This window comes from Choristoneura fumiferana, chromosome 3 (genome assembly GCF_025370935.1).
Source record: "Choristoneura fumiferana chromosome 3, NRCan_CFum_1, whole genome shotgun sequence".
Classification (NCBI taxonomy): Eukaryota; Metazoa; Arthropoda; class Insecta; order Lepidoptera; family Tortricidae; genus Choristoneura; species Choristoneura fumiferana.
In genome coordinates, this window is record NC_133474.1 from 22,866,382 (window position 1) to 22,884,322 (window position 17,941).

The 17,941-nt window shown below is 42.2% G+C and overlaps 1 protein-coding gene across 1 annotated transcript; it reads left to right on the forward strand.

The window, feature by feature from the left end:
* Positions 1-7,422: 7,422 nt before the first annotated feature.
* On the forward strand, positions 7,423-17,541 carry Stam (signal transducing adaptor molecule). The gene is given in 6 exon segments (XM_074086220.1): positions 7,423-7,661; positions 12,168-12,842; positions 13,633-13,743; positions 15,123-15,252; positions 15,254-15,499; positions 17,449-17,541. Coding segments are annotated over 6 exon segments (1,215 nt in total). The 5' UTR covers positions 7,423-7,615; the 3' UTR covers positions 17,456-17,541.
* The last annotated feature ends 400 nt before the right edge of the window (positions 17,542-17,941 follow it).

Genomic DNA, 17,941 nt, shown 5'->3' on the forward strand with positions numbered 1-17,941 from the left:
TTCTGTGAAATTACCTCTTCGCAGAAGGAGGAGACAGCCTCCCAGGAACTCTCGCTCCCCAGCATTGCATTTATGACGCTGGGAAGCGAGAGGTCACCGCCAATTTCCGCCGCAAGAGTGCGGCGTCGGTCCGACCAGGCAGGGCACACCTCGAGAGTGTGCTGTGCCGTATCCTCACCGGCGCCGCACTCATGGCATGATGGCGTCATCTCCCTTCTCGCCACCCTGTGAAGGTACCGCCCGAAGCAACCGTGTCCGGACAGCACCTGCACAAGGCGGAACGTGAGGGCCCCGTGGCCCCTCTTGCACCATTCTAGGAGCACTGGGCGGATGGCTTCAATGGTTCGGATGCCGTATTCAGCATCTGCTAGTTCATCCACCCAGCGCTCCATGACCCGCTCCTTCCCGAGTTCTCGGGCTCTCACCAGCTCCTGAGGGGCCAGGGAGACCTCACCGCGATCTCTCCTCTCGCAGCGCACTCGGTACGCGTCGGCCAGCATCTCTGCCTCAATCTCCCAGGGAGGGGTGCCGGCCAAAGCGCAGGCCGCCGCCCAGCCCACTGTGCGGTATGCCCGGCACATCCTCACCGCCATGACCCTTTGGGGCTTCCGGAGTAGGGATTTGGTCCTGGCAGTGAGGGCGCCGGCCCATATCGGTGCCCCGTATAACGCCATGCTCCTGATGACCCCTGCAAACAGTCGCCTGCAGGGGGCACCAGGTCCCCCCACGTTTGGTAGGAGTCGGCTGAGGGCTCCTGCTGCACCTACCAGTCGAGGAGCCATTTGGCGGAAATGTTCCTCGAACTTCCAGCTACCGTCAAGGGTAAGATCCAGATATTTTATGTGGGCCTTCACCTCGACGGTTTCTCCGTTGATTCGGAGGCATGCGCCCCGCGGAAGTAACCTAACCTAACAACCTCTTTTGATACAATTTGAACGACGTTGTTTATAATGTAATAATACTGGCAATTTCGAGCCATGTTTAAAAAATTAATTCGGAATTCTGACAGTGTAAATAAAACATGCGAAAAAAGCCGTCAAGCTCCAAATGAAAGAGATGAAACGATCATTGACAAGTTGGCACTCTTCTCGATGATTGTCAAAAACAAAAAGTTCGAAGTTCGAAGAGATGATAGATTATCTTATGATAATAATAATATACGTGTTATAATTTATTTCGCACTCAACCCAAATTAAATCTTATACCATTCTAAAGAAAGCTCAATTTTCTAATGTGTCCCATAATTTTGATTATTTTTTATTAACGTCGGTTTGGAGCTGCGTAAAAAATACTCTATTATTGTATTTCACGGATACCCAGAAGATCCTAAAAATAAAGGTAAGTACGAAATCTAGGCGAAAACTTCGATGGCGAAAACAACAAACGCCGAATTATCTGCACATAAATATTATTTACTGACAAATTGGTTATTTCAGAAACTAATATGATGTTTTATTTCTAAATATACCTACCTACTTTCTAGGGTAATGAAAAACTCACTACTGACATGCGACTACCTTTTGTCACAATTTCAACCTTACGTGAGTGGTAATAAGAACGTATCGCTGACTTTAGCCCGGGAACTACATCTCGTCTGCGTATAGTATAATACTTAAAAGTACTTAAAAGTATAATGTACGTTTGAAAATTTGTTGAATAATTGATAAATCTGTTTTAATATTATAATCAAATGACCAATACATATACAAGAAATTACGTAATTAAGCAAAAATAAAAATAAACTTTCAAAATGAAAAACTTTTGGATAAGTAACTGAGAAATATATGTATTTGATCATATAAAAGCATATTAAGAAATAAAAATCAGCAGAGCAATTTTTTAGTACAAGTTATAGTGCAAAATGTTAAAAGTTAAATTTGCGGTATCTCTGAAGTCGAAAAAACAATTGGATTCTTTTACATACATATTCTAAGTAGTACATAGGTACGTATACAGAAAGAATTTCAGACTGAAAAATTTTTCACAGAGAGCTATAAACGATTTTCATATTTAGGTAAAAATACCTAACTTCTGGTAAAAAAAGTTGTTGGATTATTGTATAATTATAATGTGTTTACCTATTTCCATCATGTGCCAAGTTTCATAGGCGGGAGAATTAATTGGGTTACAAAACCTTCGTTGGTCGGAGTAGACATTTAAACGACGAAAATAATCGAAACTGGTTGTTCCGTTTCTAAATGAATTGATTGATTCGGCGTAAAAAATAGAAACTGCCACTTTCGTTAAAATATTAATAAAACGTCCTGTAAATAATCGAAACTAACAGTTTCGATATCAAACATAGTCATAATGACGACGTATACGACGTAAAAGCTACTTATCCAACAGAACGCAGGCAGTTTTAATCGAAAGGTACGATGAGGAAAGTAAAATCATACAGCAGATAAAGTCAGACTATCAGAAGGTAACAAACCACAGGGAAGTGTGCTAGGACCACTCTTGTTCCTAATTTATCTCAATGAAATGCCAAATGTAGTTGACGAGCAATGTGTGTTGTTTGCCGATGACGCTACGGTTTTATTTTCAGGACAGTCTTTTAATGATAATCTGCAAGACAACATTGGTTGTGCATTAACTAAAATTATAAAATGGCTTAGTACAATTGACCTTAAAGTTAATCTTAATAAAACTAAGCTTATTCAATTCAGACATTATAGAACTGCACAAATGACGGTCGATGTCTCAGCAGCAGGTGTTAGTCGAGAGGAAGTAAATGAAGCAAACTTTCTAGGTAAGTATCAAAATTGACTCTCATCTAAATTGGAAAGCCCACATTGAGCAAATAAATAATAAGATTTCCAGGAGTTGTTACGCTTTGTCAATACTGTCTGAAACTTGTTCAGAAGCTATAACTAAAAGTGCATATTATGGAAGCGTCTATCCTCTGCTAGCATATGGCGTTATTTACTGGGGGAATTCAGTTGATGTACATAAAACGTTTTTGCTTCAGAAGAGATATTTGAGAACCATTTACCGGATGCATTCTAAACAATCTCTACGAAAAGTTTTTAGGAAAGGCGCTTCATGACGCTATGCGGCATCTACATATTTGTTAAAAATCAATCACATTATTTTACAAATAAAAATCGGTCAAGTGCGAGTGCGAGCGACTCGCGCCTGAAGGGTTCCGCACCTGCGTACAATGTTTTAAAAACAAATAGTTCAGTAATAATTTTTTGTAAAAAAATCTAATACAAGTACTTTTTGCCCCTGGTTACCAAAGTAGGTAGTCGTCAAGACGAATCAAATGAGACCAAAATCGATGCGGTCGTGTCGTTTTATTACAGAGTTCCTATGGCCAACATCTAACTTCATCATCAGATCAGCTCTACGTCATTATAATATTGCATTGTCATCGGATTTATACATGCATGCAAAATTTCAGCTCAATCGGTTGAAGATATCCACTTTTTGAGACTTTTTGTGGTTTTTAAGTTTAAATATTTAAGATTTTAATATTTTATTTAAATTATTTAATTCCACCTGAACAAACATAATTACAAGTTAATAAAAAAATATCACCAAAATGTAAGCACTAGGTGCAAGTATTTTGAATAAAGAACAATTTTAAATTCTCATCCTCTTGGCTGTCGCCCTGTCGGAGGCTGAATAGCGCTTTATGTAGTATTATAGAATTAACTAATTAGCCATTAATTATTTAAATTATATTCTTTTACATTTTTATTATATTTGTAACAATATTGTACGCCCGAAATGGGTAACTGTTGAAACTACCTTATATTTACTACCATCTCAGTTACACAGTTATACAATAAAAATATTTTGAATCTGATTTCTGATTCTGATTCTGATTGCAAGTCAAACGAAAACGACTCATCAAATCGTGAGAACAGCGTTAGGTTCGATGTTCCTTTTATGGACTGGGAACTTTCTCCTATCCTACCGTGTACCGAAATATTTTTATCATTAGGCGATAGTTTAATAGTTTAACCCTAATTTCCGTAAACAACGTGAGGTGATAAAGTGATTCTGAGAGCCCATGTCGACCAGGACTTTTATATAGCGGGGATCGCCAAAGGCATCTAAAACCTGAACAATTGCAGTTCCTAATAACACTGTCTTGAACGAATCTTGATTGCTAGTAGCAGTGCCTGAGAAACCTACATCACTATTGTTAGTGCGTGTACAGTCAGGAGCAGCGGCTGCGGCGGCGTGCGGGCACGCTGGCGGCGCGGCGGCGGCGGTTGCGGGAGAAGACGCGGGTTGATTAATAACAGGGAGCGGCGCGGGAGGTCGAAACTGACCTTTATTGGCATTATAAGAATGACCATAATCTTTAAAATTAGAATCACCCTGCTTAGATGCGTTAGGATGATGTAAAGCGTTGCGGCATAATTGGCCATGGTGGGCCTTGTGGCAATATTTGCATTTGCACTTAAACAATTCACACAACCGTTGCACTTTTTAATTGCATTATATTTTTCAATCGGCGTCAATCTGAGAAAAGGTTCGCATTGATATAAATTTGGGAACTTCGCACGCACCATTGAATCGCTTCGCAGGCTTGTGCAGGTTTCCTCACGATGTTTTCCTTCACCGCAAAGCTCGTGGTAAATTTCAATTTTCATTCCGCACATGAATTTCAAAAAACTCAGAGGTGCGAGCCGGGGTTCGAACCCACGACCCTCTGCTTGAAAGGCGATAGGTCAAACCAGGTCAAACCACTAGGCCACCACGGATTAAAGATTTATTGAAGGTTATGTATGCAAATTACCTGAACTAATTTTTAGGGCTCCGGAGCCAAATTGGCAAAAACGGAACCCTTATAGTTTCGCCATGTCTGTCTGTCTGTCTGTCTGTCTGTCTGTCGTCCCGCGGCTTTGCTCAGGGACTATCAATGCTAGAAAGCTGTAATTTTGCACGGATATATATGTTAATTTGCACGAATATATGCCGACAAAATGGTACAATTAAAAATGAAAAAAAAAATTATAGACGTAAAGTGGGGGTGATTTTTTTTTTCTCATTCAACCCTATAGTGTGGGGTATCGTTGGATAGGTCTTTTAAAACCATTAGGGGTTTGCTAAGACGATTTTTCGATTCAGTGATTTGTTTGCGAAATATTCACCTTTAAAGTGCAAATTTTCATTTAAATCGAGCGTCCCCCCTCTAAAATCTAAACCGGTGGGTGGAAAAATTTGGAAAAATTCAGGATGGTAGTAGTAAGTATATCGAACATTCAAGGAAAACTATAACGGCTAAGTTTCCTTGGGAGTTATTATTAGTTTATGAGTAAATAGCAGCCTAAGCGGCCTAAGGTATAAAATAGACCTAAACTTGGAAGATTCCGTATAAAATACGAAATCCTCAGAAAAATATTTTCGTAATGGCTACGGAATCCTATTTTGGGCGTGTCCGACACGCTCTTGGCCGGTTTTTAATGCAAATAAATAGCTTATTTGAATTAATGATTTTTTTACTTCGAGTGAATGTGCTAGGTGACTGCATGGGGTATAAAGTGTCTATAGTCCGAAATGAAAAGTGCACATGGTCCGATTGGTGGGACTGATGGGGTTCCATTCCATAATAATCATAATCATAATAATCTTAGTCATTGAATGAACTGCCAGTGTTTTTAATGATAATTTTTAGTGATGTACCTACATAGGTAAATAATGGATTTGAGGAGCAGCCACACCGCTGCTTATAGTCATACTTGTTAGAGACAAAATGCTGCACTTCGTGATGAAAGCAAGCCGCTTTGCACAGCGCACAGTGATAGTACAGGCTAAGCCGAGTGATTTGACCCGCAGCAGCGGAAGTTTCACCCCTTAGGAACAGAGATGGCGCCACTTAAAAAACGGTGATGGTACGGAATCGCAGTGACGCATCGTATGCGCACGGTTTTTAGGGTTCTCTTTTGAAAAGATAGTAAGGTTTCTCAAAAACTTTTTTGATTAAGTGAAGATTTCTAGAAATAATCGCTCCCAAAGTAGCAAAAATTGTGTCCCCCCCTCTATCTTGTAAACCGTTTGTCCAAAAAATATGCGATTAATATTGAGTTATTGCCGAAAAACTGCGCTTCTCAACAAAAGGACGTAAGTGCCGTGAAGATACGCTCTTTTTACCCGACTGCACGAAGGAGGGTTATTCTGGTAATAGATTTTAAGACTGTAGTAAGTAAGTGTTTTAATTGTGTTATAATGCACATAATATTACTTGATTTTTTTCGTAATGGCTACGGAAACCTATCTTGGGCGTGTCCGACACGCTCTTGGCCGGTTTTTATTCCATGCTCTCCACACCGCTGCTTAAAATACGTAAACGGTGCGGAATCGCAGTGACGTGCCATAAACGTCACGCCTTTTGGCGGAGAGCTTGCGTTAAAGTCTGAGGGACCGTACGACACGAACTTCGAGCAAACTTCGAGTTTCGAGTTTCGTAGTAGGTAGCCCTGCTGGCTGACGTTTCATGGAGGTTTGCGCTAGTGTCGCCCTCTGCGTAGAGCTTTGTCTAATATGCCCTATCTATTCTATGAGTCTATTCCTGAAATGAAGATACTAAAATGACAGTCTGAAATGTCAAAAGTAAAAATAATGTGGCCAGCATAAAAGGAACAGTGCTGCTCCATGATTTCGGTTTCGTAAATAACCGATAAAATGTATATTTTACGAAAGCAAAATAACATTATAGCATACAATATTCTACTTTCCATTTTGTAAATATAAATGCACTTTTACGATAAAGTGATAAAATCTAAGCACAGGTAAAAATACAGTGTTCATCACTTAGTGCCAACGTAAAAAATAATACAGAGGGGCTACTACAAAACTAGAAAAACGAAGTTCGTATGGCACCGTCCCTTTCACTCGCGTATTAAATGAGATAAGCGTCAGTACATTTTAGTACATCACAGATCCGTTCATATTTTAATATTTTACGACATACATACATAGGTAGGTACCTACAAAATCTTTCGGTGATAACCGGTTGCGGCACATCACTATTTATGAAACGCAAAAAACAGGTAACACATGAAATGTCATTTTAGTATCTCGAATTATGGGACAGACCATATATTTACAGTAAAATTTCTTAGTAAAGTTATCGAATGACACATTACAAAACTATTCGGATAGGTTACAGGAAAAAAATAAATGGTCCGATCGCTAGAACGAATTTAAATTCGAATTTCATACAATTCATGTGGTCCGATCCTGAGGGTCCGATCGGTAAGATACAGCTGAAATTAATTGAGAATTACAATTCCTGGTAGTCCGATTAATCAAACCAACCAAAAAAAAAGTTCAAGTGGTCTGATCTGATCGGTAGGAGAAAGGCAGTAAGACCACGACTTAGCCGGAGGGCTTAAATTTTTGCACAGAAGTTAAGGTTGTATGGCTGTATTCCTTTACCTTTTTGTGATAAAAAACTAAATGTCAAAAAGTATTTGTCATTGTCTGTCACTGATTGCGTGCGATTGTATTTTGTGTTGATGTAAATTTCCTTTTCGTTTCATTGTCTCCAATTTATTGGTTTTCGGTCACCGTTAATCGTTCAATGTGTCGCGGAGTCAGTACAAAACCAAGTTGATGTGACACGTTTAGATACAAGTCAGTGCGCAGCGAACTAATGATGGGGATTTTCGGTAATTCCTCGCCCTTCGACCAAGATGTCGGTAAGTGTTTTCTTAATTATTCGTAATCAGAGACGTCGATCGTGGTACTGGTTGGGGGCGGCGGCGCTGTTGCACAATGTTGACCCTCTTCCCCTTGTCGTCTCTGCCATGAACTGCGTCTTGTGAATCATTCAGAGACAGGGCTTATCTTTATTATTGTGCAGTTTCGAATTCATCTACTTAAACTAAATACTTTGGTGTGCTAAAGGGATATACCACCTACATTAATGACCAAGCACAAAGGATCTTAATTTTGTAATTTAATTGCTAGCTGCCAACTACAACATACCTACTTAGAACAATGAAATTATCATTCTCAGCAAGTGTTGGTTAGAAAAATAAGCTGCATGTTGATCCATGAGGCAAGCAAAACATAGTAGTGATACTTTATGACATAGCTTCCTAGTCCTTGCATAATTTATAAAGAATAAATAAATTGTTTATTGAAAGAACTTTAAATTATGTTGAAATAATCCTCCTACTTAATATTATAAATGTGAAAGTTTGTAAGTCTGTTTGTTACTTCATCACGTCTAAACCACTGGACCGATTTAGATGGAATTCAGTATACAGATAGGTTGAATCCTGGAGAAGGACATAGGATAGTTTTAATCCTGAAAAATTGCATAACTCCCGTGGGATACCGATAAACGAATATTGCGCGGATGGAGTTGTGTCTAACGGCTAGTATCTACTAAAACTGGTGAAAATTCAGGATTCGGGTGAATATTCCATGGAATTGGTGTATTTTACTTTGCATCAATTGAGATTTTTAAAGGTAGGCTCTGACAACTAGTATGGGCAAATCCCAATGTTTGACTTGGAAAGCTCTCTGGATCATAGTTACGTACAGGCAAGTTCATAAACTTGTGAGCAAAAATTTGATCAAAAATATCTGAACACGCTTCTATGCCATCTATTAAGAATAGCGTGTTCAGATATTTTTACTAAATTGTTCAGATATTTTTGGCACACCTAAAGCACTTGTTTGTGGAAATCAACATTTAGTAAAGTGGAGCTGATGATGAAAACCACAAATCCCTTCGTGTTACTAATAAGTATCCCTACTAATATTATAAATGCAAAAGTGTGTGTCTTTCACATCGAAAAGGATTGACGGCTCGACATGGACATTCGCATAAAGATAGTTTATGGGCCAGAGAGTGACATAGGCTACTTTTTATCCTGGAAAAAAATGTGCATTTCTAGAGGGAATAGCATGCAATAACCGAATTCCACGAGGGCAAAGCCGCGGGTTAGAGCTAGTAAATAATAACTATTACATGGGTTATGATTTCATTATAGTTTGATTAAAAGAATCAAGTGGTTGGCCAAGCATGCTGGTTGCTACGCCCGAGTGGAGCCGTGGGTTAGCAGTTGTTTTTGTGCCAGTACAGTTGACCAATGAGATTCTTTACCAACTATAGGTTCAATTTCAGTTGTATGGTGGCCTAAACCATGAAAGACTAAAGTAAAATAACTTAAAGTCTTATATATGTAATACATACTGTTAATAGATTTTAAGATAATTAATAATTAATGGGTTATGAATAATAATGTGCAAGCAAATTTATGTTTCCTATAATAGGTAGAGAATGATATTCCTAACATGCTGTGATTAATTTTATTTGATTGAATGATTAGAATTTAATTATACAGATTACTCATTCAAATAGTAATTTGAAATGGCGTAACATATTTAGAAGAAATAAATGTTTATAACTATGTATGTTCATCATCATCATCCCAGCCTATATACGTCCCACTGCTGGGCACGGGCCTCCTCTCAGAATAAGAGGGCTTGGGCCATAGTTCCCACGCGGGCCCAGTGCAGATTGGGAACTTCGCACGCACCATGGAATCGCTTCGCAGGTTTGTGCAGGTTTCCTCACGATGTTTTCCTTCACCGCAAAACTCGTGGTAAATTTCAAAAGTAATTCCGCACATGAATTTCGAAAAACTCAGAGGTGCGAGCTGGGGTTCAAACCCACGACCCTCTGCTTGAGAGGCGATTAGGTCAAACCACTAGGCCACCACGGCCTCCTATGTACTATGTATGTTGCTGCCAAGTTTTATCAGTTTTATCACAATAATTTTATTGTTTTTGAAATCTTACTTTAAAGTTATGTTTCAAAATATTTTAGTAAGTACATATTCATCGCTTTCTTCTTTTTGTTTTGGATTGTGCATATCTTAGGCTGCGTTTCCATTAAAGGATGTGTCGCGAGGAATGTGTTTTCCATGAACCAACGCTTCATTTACCACGCCCCGCTCCGCTCAGCCGTTTCCACCAGAGATATGCTGTGCAAAGATAGGTAAGTAAATGAAGCATTTCTATCAGCTTGTGAAAAATACATTCTTCGCACATTATCGGTGGAAATGTTGTTTATAGTCGAGTAACAATCGATTTTATTGATTATTTTTCTGGTAGAAGGACTGTCGTAAAAACTATAGCTAGTCGATCTTAGTCGGCCGACATCGAGCGTAAGAATCGATTAAACATAGGTCCATCAGCCAAATATGTGGTCTACCACCCTAAAGTTGATAATTGTTTGCATTTCATAAAACAATAATGCCAATAGACGTGTCTGTCAACTTGAAAAGTTCGACTTTAGCGACATATTCATGGGATAGGAATTTGTTTAAAAATCGATAGACCACTTATTTGGCTAGGAACACCCAAATAGTCCGAAAAATTTAAGTTCCGAATTTGTTAATTCCGATTTTCAAAACTCCGATTGTCACAATTCCTAAGAAATAATTCCGATTACTTAAAAACACGAAATTTATTTTTTCAAATTTCAAAATATTGTTTTTTTTAATATCCGATTTTTAAAACTCCGAAGAATGAAAAACACGAAATTTTATTGGCCCGAAGTACCTACAGTATTCCGATTATTAAATTTCCGAAATGACGTCGCTAATTCGGCAAAATAAACGTCGTGGTTTTAATAATCTGAATCTTGAATTTCGAATCTCGTATTAATATCAATTAATTTAGGTAAAGGTATCAATTAATGCAGGTTAGGTTAAGTTAGAATTGCGTTAAGGCGCAGCGCCTTAACTGCGCGGAATAGGAGTGCCGCGAAGCGGAGCTCCGTCGACCTTTATTTATTTAATTATTTATTTATTAGACATGCCAACAGTACATGAACAAAACATTTAAATTAATCTAAATTATAAGTTATAGGTCCCGCTCATGTACCAATAACAGACATGCAACAGCATTGATCATGTTCGGAATTAAATTAATAACAAATAAAAGGTAACTAATTTTAGAGGCGTGCTATGGGTTCAGCATGTTTCGCTTAATTGAACATAAGGAGTCCTGAAAGATGTTTTTTTTTTTTATTCGACTGGATGGAAAACGAGCAAGTGGGTCTCCTGATGGTAAGAGATCACCACCGCCCATAACATCTGCAAACCAGGGGAATTGCAGATGCGTTGCCAACCTAGAGGCCTAAGATGGGATACCTCAAGTCCAGTAATTTCACCGGCTGTCTTACTCTCCACGCCGACACAACAGTGCAAGCACTGCTGCTTCACGGCAGGATTAGCGAGCAAGATGGTGTTAGCAATCCGGGCGGACCTTGCACAAGGTCCTACCACCTGCCCAACAAAGTCCAACTTTAATTGATATTCTTTTGTCACAATAACAGTTACTACTTAATTAGACCAATCTAACGGTCTAACCTACATAGCTTACTTTTAGAAGTCAGGTAAGTTATTGATTGGTGTAATGATAATTCGGAATTTGAAAATCGAAAATTTAAGTTTTAATTTTCGGATTTATGAAGAATCGGAATAGTCATATTAGGAGTCTTAAAACATTCGGAATTATAAAAATCAGTATTTTGAAGTTCGTGATTCCGACTTTCGGAATTTAGTTTTCGTATTATTTATGTAGTGTACGGTGAACCATCAGCCAAATATGTGGTCTACCACCCTATAGTTGATAATCGTTTTCTTCTTCTCTTTTAAAATATGGCTTTTCTGTCCTAATTAATAGGACAATTTCGCCAGTGTCAAAGTAAACTCTCTTTGAGAGGGATGTTGTACGGTGGTTGTAGTTTTTGCAACTTGATAGTAAAATTCCAGAAACCACGTGGAGACAACTTGCGCATAAAAAATGTCAGACACGAGAGCAATATAGAATTTTGTGATCACTGTTCACTGTTAAGGTTAATCGCCGCATAAAACACTATCAAAATTATACTTCAACTAGGCAAAAAAACAGAAATAGCAAAATTAGATATTGTCTACTTCCGCCATGTTCGAATGCTACAAATCCTGATAATCGTTTGCATTTCATAAAACAATAATGTCAATTCAATAGACGCGTCTGTCAAATTGAAAGTTTGACTTTAGCGACCTAGGTATTTGATAGGAACTTGTTTAAAAGTTGATAGACCACTTATTCGGCTGACGGTACAAGCGCGAGGGAGGAATTCGTCCCGTCCCGGCAAATCGCTAATCGTCGGACGGCCCGTCGTCGGCTCGTTGCAGAGAAGGCGACCAGCGAGAACAACGGCAGCGAGGACTGGGCGCTGATCCTGGAGATCTGCGACCGCGCGGGGGCGGGGGGCAGCGGCGCGGCGCGCGACTGCCTGCGCGCGGTCACGCGGCGCCTGGCGCACCCCGACCCGCACGTGCAGCTGGCGGCCGCCACGCTGCTGGACGCGTGCGTGGCCAACTGCGGCCGCGCCTTCCTGCTGGAGGTGGCCTCGCGCGACTTCCTGCACGAGCTGCGCCGGCTGCTGGCGCGCGCGCAGCCCGGCGTCGCGCGCCGCCTCAGGCAGCTGCTGCGCAAGTGGGCCGAGAACGAGTTCAAGGGCGACGCGCAGCTCGACCTCGTGCCCTCGCTCTACCACAAGCTGCGCCAGGAGGGGCACGACTTCGACGGGCACGGGGCCCCGCCGCCCCGCGCCCCCGCCCCCCGCCGCCGCCGCGAGCAGGACGAGCTGGCGCGCGCCATCGCGCTGTCGCTGCGGGAGGCGGGCGGCGCGCTGTACCCGCGCGTGGACGACGCGCCGGCGCCCTCCGCCGCCGCCGCCCCCGCCGCCGCCGCCGCCCCCCGCCCCGCCCCCGCCCCCGCCGCCATCACGGGCCGCAAGGTGCGCGCTCTGTACGACTTTGAGGCGGCCGAAGACAACGAACTCACATTCCTGGCTGGAGAGATAGGTTCGTATTTCTTTATACTGATCGGTGGTGACTCGATTTTTAAAAATACTACCTACCGAAGCGTGGCGTTACTTTGACAAATGTACTGTGCAGCCTCGCCTCAGTTAACGCCTGACCGAAGTTAGACTACAATGTACGCTTTATCGCAAATACAAACTGAGACATGGATGCACAGAAAAACCAGAAAAAGAGACCAGCACTGGGAATTGAACCCAGGGCCTCAGCATTCCGTCCTGCGCGCTATAACCCCTACACCACTGCTGGACAGGAATCTAGACACGATTTTTTCCTATGCATACGTATCTCAGGTTGCTTATTTCTACGGGCGTGCAACTGGAGAGGCCTATGTCCAGCAGTGGACTAAGATAGGCCGATGATGATGATGATGATGACAGTGTCTATTTACGTATATATAGCTATCGTTTCGTTACACGGCCGCGCAGACGCCGACAGACACTTAGTTCTGCCACGGCACGTGTCTGCCACGCTCAATGTCTGTAGGTATAAACGGACTTAAACCTTGGTGGGTCTAATGACGTCGGTGGTGAAATGTGCAGCGTCCACTACGCTACTCGTGAATCGTGATAGCGATCGGAGTTCGTCGCGGACGATGGCGGGGAGAGGAACTTCAATGAAAGGACGGACGAAAGCATCCTCTCCTCGGCTCGGTCATTGACTGTTTCTTGCGCGAATCTAAAGGGGCGAAGTAGCGTGGCGACGCTCCTCGTCCTCGTCCCTCTCTTGGTGTGAAGGCGTGTGACGCGTGGCGTGGCGTGGCGTGTTGTTGCAGTGACGGTGACGGACGCCAGCGACCCCAACTGGTGGAAGGGCAGCAACGAGCGCGGCGAGGGGCTGTTCCCCGCCAACTTCGTGACGCCGGACCTCGCGTCGCCGCCGCCCAGTCAGTACTACCACTATCACTACCACTATCACTACTACCACAGTATATATGAAAGCTAAAGCAGTAGGGAAGCTACGAACAAATCGATCGAAACGAACACACACAGCCGCGCGCTCTTTACGGTCTCTAAGGCAGTTGTCTCACCGCCGGCGAGGAAACGATTGGCTATCGACTATTTTCTCGCTCAAGAAACGAACAAAAGATATAAGATCCTGTGTGAGTAAAAGAGATATATATTAATAGTTGATCGCTGGCGGTTCACACTGTCGGCGAGAACTCGCTCTTACATCTTTTGTCGCAGCGACAAGAGCTATAAAACTCGCTGAGCTATAAAACTAGCTCAGCGATACTTGCTCAGCGCTGTTAGCTTGGCGGCCGCCCGGCTCGAGCGAGTGGAGCGAGTAATCGCCCGTCGTGCTCGAACACTCGCTTTTCACTGCTCGCCCACTCGTTTCTAGTTACTCGCTCTGCTCGCTTCTTGCTCATCGTCGGCGGTGGGACAAGTTCCTAAGGGGGTCTGGGTGAGTGTGTTCGTTTCGATCGGTTTATTCGTAGCTTCCCTACTGCTTTAGCTTATATATATACTGTGCCACTACACTACACACGCACACCACACACTCACATTCACATAGCTATAAGTACGTATACAGGGTGATCAATCCAAATGGCTCATTACCTACGAACAATAAATAATATCGTCAGTACGGAGAAATCAGAAACTATGAGAGATAGCGAAATGTGTTTTTAGGAACCATGGTTTCGATTTTAGATTTAATGAAAATTGCATTACATTTTTTGCACTTCTCGGGGTGACATAAAAATACATTGTGTCTTAAGGGCGGTAAATAAGGAATTACGAACGAGAGTCTATTAGAAGCCTAAAGTCGAAGACTGGGTGGGGGCGTTAATGAGTCGATGTTCGTAATTCTAGTACCGCCCGTGCGACATACAATTTTTTTCATCACATTTGTGAGTAAAATTGTATATTTGTAAAAGAAAAATTAATCTTTATTCAAAAATTGCCGGTACCGCTGACTGCGCTCTTGGCAGTCAGCATCAGTAGGTACGGGCGATGACTCATTTACCGACCACGGGTTTCACGACGAGCACATTAAGGTCGAGGGTTTTATTTGGGGGGCCGCAAGCGAGGTAGCCTGCATGTTACGACACTGTCAACGATGAAGATTTTATTTTAAGATATAATTTTACCGTATTCTTGCAAATGCACGTTTCGAATTTTGAATTCTCGGAGCCGTCTCGTGATCTCCCTCGCTCTTCGTTCGCAGAGAGCGAGTCGCGCGGCGGCGGGAAGAGCGTGCAGTTCTCGGAGCCGGGCGCGGCGGCGGCGGGGGGGCGGCGGCGGGGGGGCGGCGGCGGAGGGGGCGGCGCCGGCTCCGAGTCGGACTCTGAGTCGGAGGAGTCCGGGTCCGGTATCGACGAGGCGGCGCTGGACGGCGTGCTGGCGGCGCTGCACGCGTCGAGCCCGGAGGTGTCGGCGGGGGCTCCGATGGGCCGCTCCGGCGGCGCGAGGCGCGGCCCTGCGGCAGGCGGCGCCGGTGGACAGCGCGCTGCAGCGGGCCGACCGGCGCCACGCGCGGCTCACGCAGCTCAGCGCGGAGCTCGTGGACGCGCTCAACCTGTACCACCACCTGATGCGGGGGCCGGCGCCGCCCCCGCCCCCGCCGCTGCAGTACTACGCGCCCCCCGCGCCACCCGCGCCACCCGCGCCACACCTCATGGGACCCCCGCCGTCCCGGTACGTGCGCATCCGACCCGACCCCTTGTTACCTTAACGATTTTACAAATAGGTGGTTGAGCGAAAAAAAACTACGGCGCTCGGCATCTATGATCTGAGATTCCGAATTACAGAAAGGCTACTCGAGCTTAAATCACAATATAAAAAAATAATATTTTCACCTCAGCACCTCAAACAGGCTGGTTTTGCTATGAGAAATCCGTGAGACAAAGTAACTTTTTAATTATTTTTTTTAAATGCTGAGTACAGTGTTGGGTCTACTCACTGAATTCCAAATATTTGAACTTTACTTTGATCTGTCATTTCACTTCAACTCGAAAAAAGCAAGAGATAGGATCAAATTTGTCGATTACAAACATAAATTAAATTTTTGGTATTAAAAATATATCGGAATATTTCCAAAATGTAAATTTTCCCGATCTTTTAATAAAGTATGCAACCTCGTTGCACGAAAGCCGCTTCTCTTGTTTTTTTTTTATAAAAGAATTCCGTATACTGCCTCTACAGTATAATTATTATTTGTTAAATTGAATGATTTTTTAACAAATCTATTTATGTTTATGTAATAGAAATCTTAATAAAATCATATTTAAAGGTTTAATTGTTCAACCTTTTCAATTACCCCGAGATGAGGCTTTTTGCAATATTAAAAAATAAGTGTGACATTAGTACAAGAAGTTAAGATTGCATGTTATGAGTATGCGATTTGTATTGTAGCTACTGGACTCTTTTTATGGTTTTAAATGTAATTATTATATTTGATAATAATCGGATTCTATTTTAAAAAAATGTGTTTGTTTTGTAAACAGGTAGGTATATGTGGTTTTATTCTTATGTTACATTTAAATTATGTTCTCGCTGCTGAGGTGAAAAATTGTATGTGTCACACGAGACCAAAGTTTTTTTGCATCTCGTGTGTTTCAATCCCTTGCTGATCTCAGGATTCTAACCTAGAATCACTCGCTAACGCTCGTGATTCAATTATAGAATCCTTCGCTTACTCTGGATTCAAAATCAACACTCGCAACAAAAAACAACTTTGCTCTCTTGTTGCACAAATAACTATTTAACCTCAGCATCTCAAACAGGCAGGTTTTGCTATGAGAAATCAGTGAGCAAAATCGCATTTTGCTCACTCCATGAGACAAAGTAACTGTTTAATTTTTTTTTTTTATACTGAGTCCAATGTTGGGTCTGCTTACTGAATTCCAAATATTTGAACTTCAGTTTGATGTGTCACTTTCACTTCAACACGAAAAAAGCAAGAGATAGGATCGACAGGAGCGGATGGCGACGTCTCACGAAGGCCCTTTGTACCACTGAGGTACCATAGGACGACAACACAACACGTTTATTGTTCATGTGTTGTACTTATACTGGACACTTTTTCGTTCCGAATTCAAAACCTCTCTACTTACCGCTTTTCAACAATGTTTTTCATTCTTAACTTTCTGGTGACTCTTTAAAGATGTCAAAGTCAAAGCCAAAGTCAAAATATCTTTATTCAATTTAGGCTATAATAAGCACTTATAAATGTCAACAAAAATCTACCACCGGTTCGGAAAAAGCTCTGTTGAGAAGAATCCGGCAAGAAACTCAATGAGGTATATTTTTTTTAAACAGATTTACAATATTATTAGATGATATGATGATTATGTAATCGCGACTGTACGTATCATTTTTGAGTAAGGGTTTTAAATGTGATTATTATATTTGTTTCATAATAATCGGATTATATACCAGCCTCGTAACTTCAGTAAGAGCTCGATTGAAATTCGATTCGTGAGCGAGAGTCGTGAGCTCGTTTAATTTAGGCTCCATTCACCTGTCGACTGTTTGTGGCTTGACATTGATCTCTTGGATACCTTGCATACATTACGAGAGTAATTATTAGACATTAAGTAGGTATACCCTAATCTCTAATAACCAGTACATTTAATGTGCCGCAGGTGCTAATGAGTCGTGCTGCCGCGTTGTGTCACGCCGCGCCACGCTGCGTCACGCCGCGCCACGCTACGTCACGCTGCGCCACGCTACGTCACGCCGCGCCACGCTACGTCACGCCGCGCCGCGCTACGTCACGCCGCGCACGCTACGTCACGCCGCGCCGCGCTACGTCACGCCGCGCCACGCTACGTTACGCCGCGCCGCGCTACGTCACGCCGCGCCGCGTCGCGTCACGCTGCGCTAAACCACAAGTCGCATCTCGTGCTCTTGTGAATAAACGTTAATGTATATTTTTTATTAACCAAAATTATTGTTATTCCGCTACTCTTTCCGGCGTGACGTTATTATTTATTGTTATGCATAAAAAGTGTACATAAAAATCATAAATAATTCATTGTTTTAAAAATTAAAGTGGAAATATCCTATATGTTTGTTTTCTTTTCTCTACGTTCCTTTGAGTCGTCAAATTATTGATTGGTCAAGTTCGACATTCGT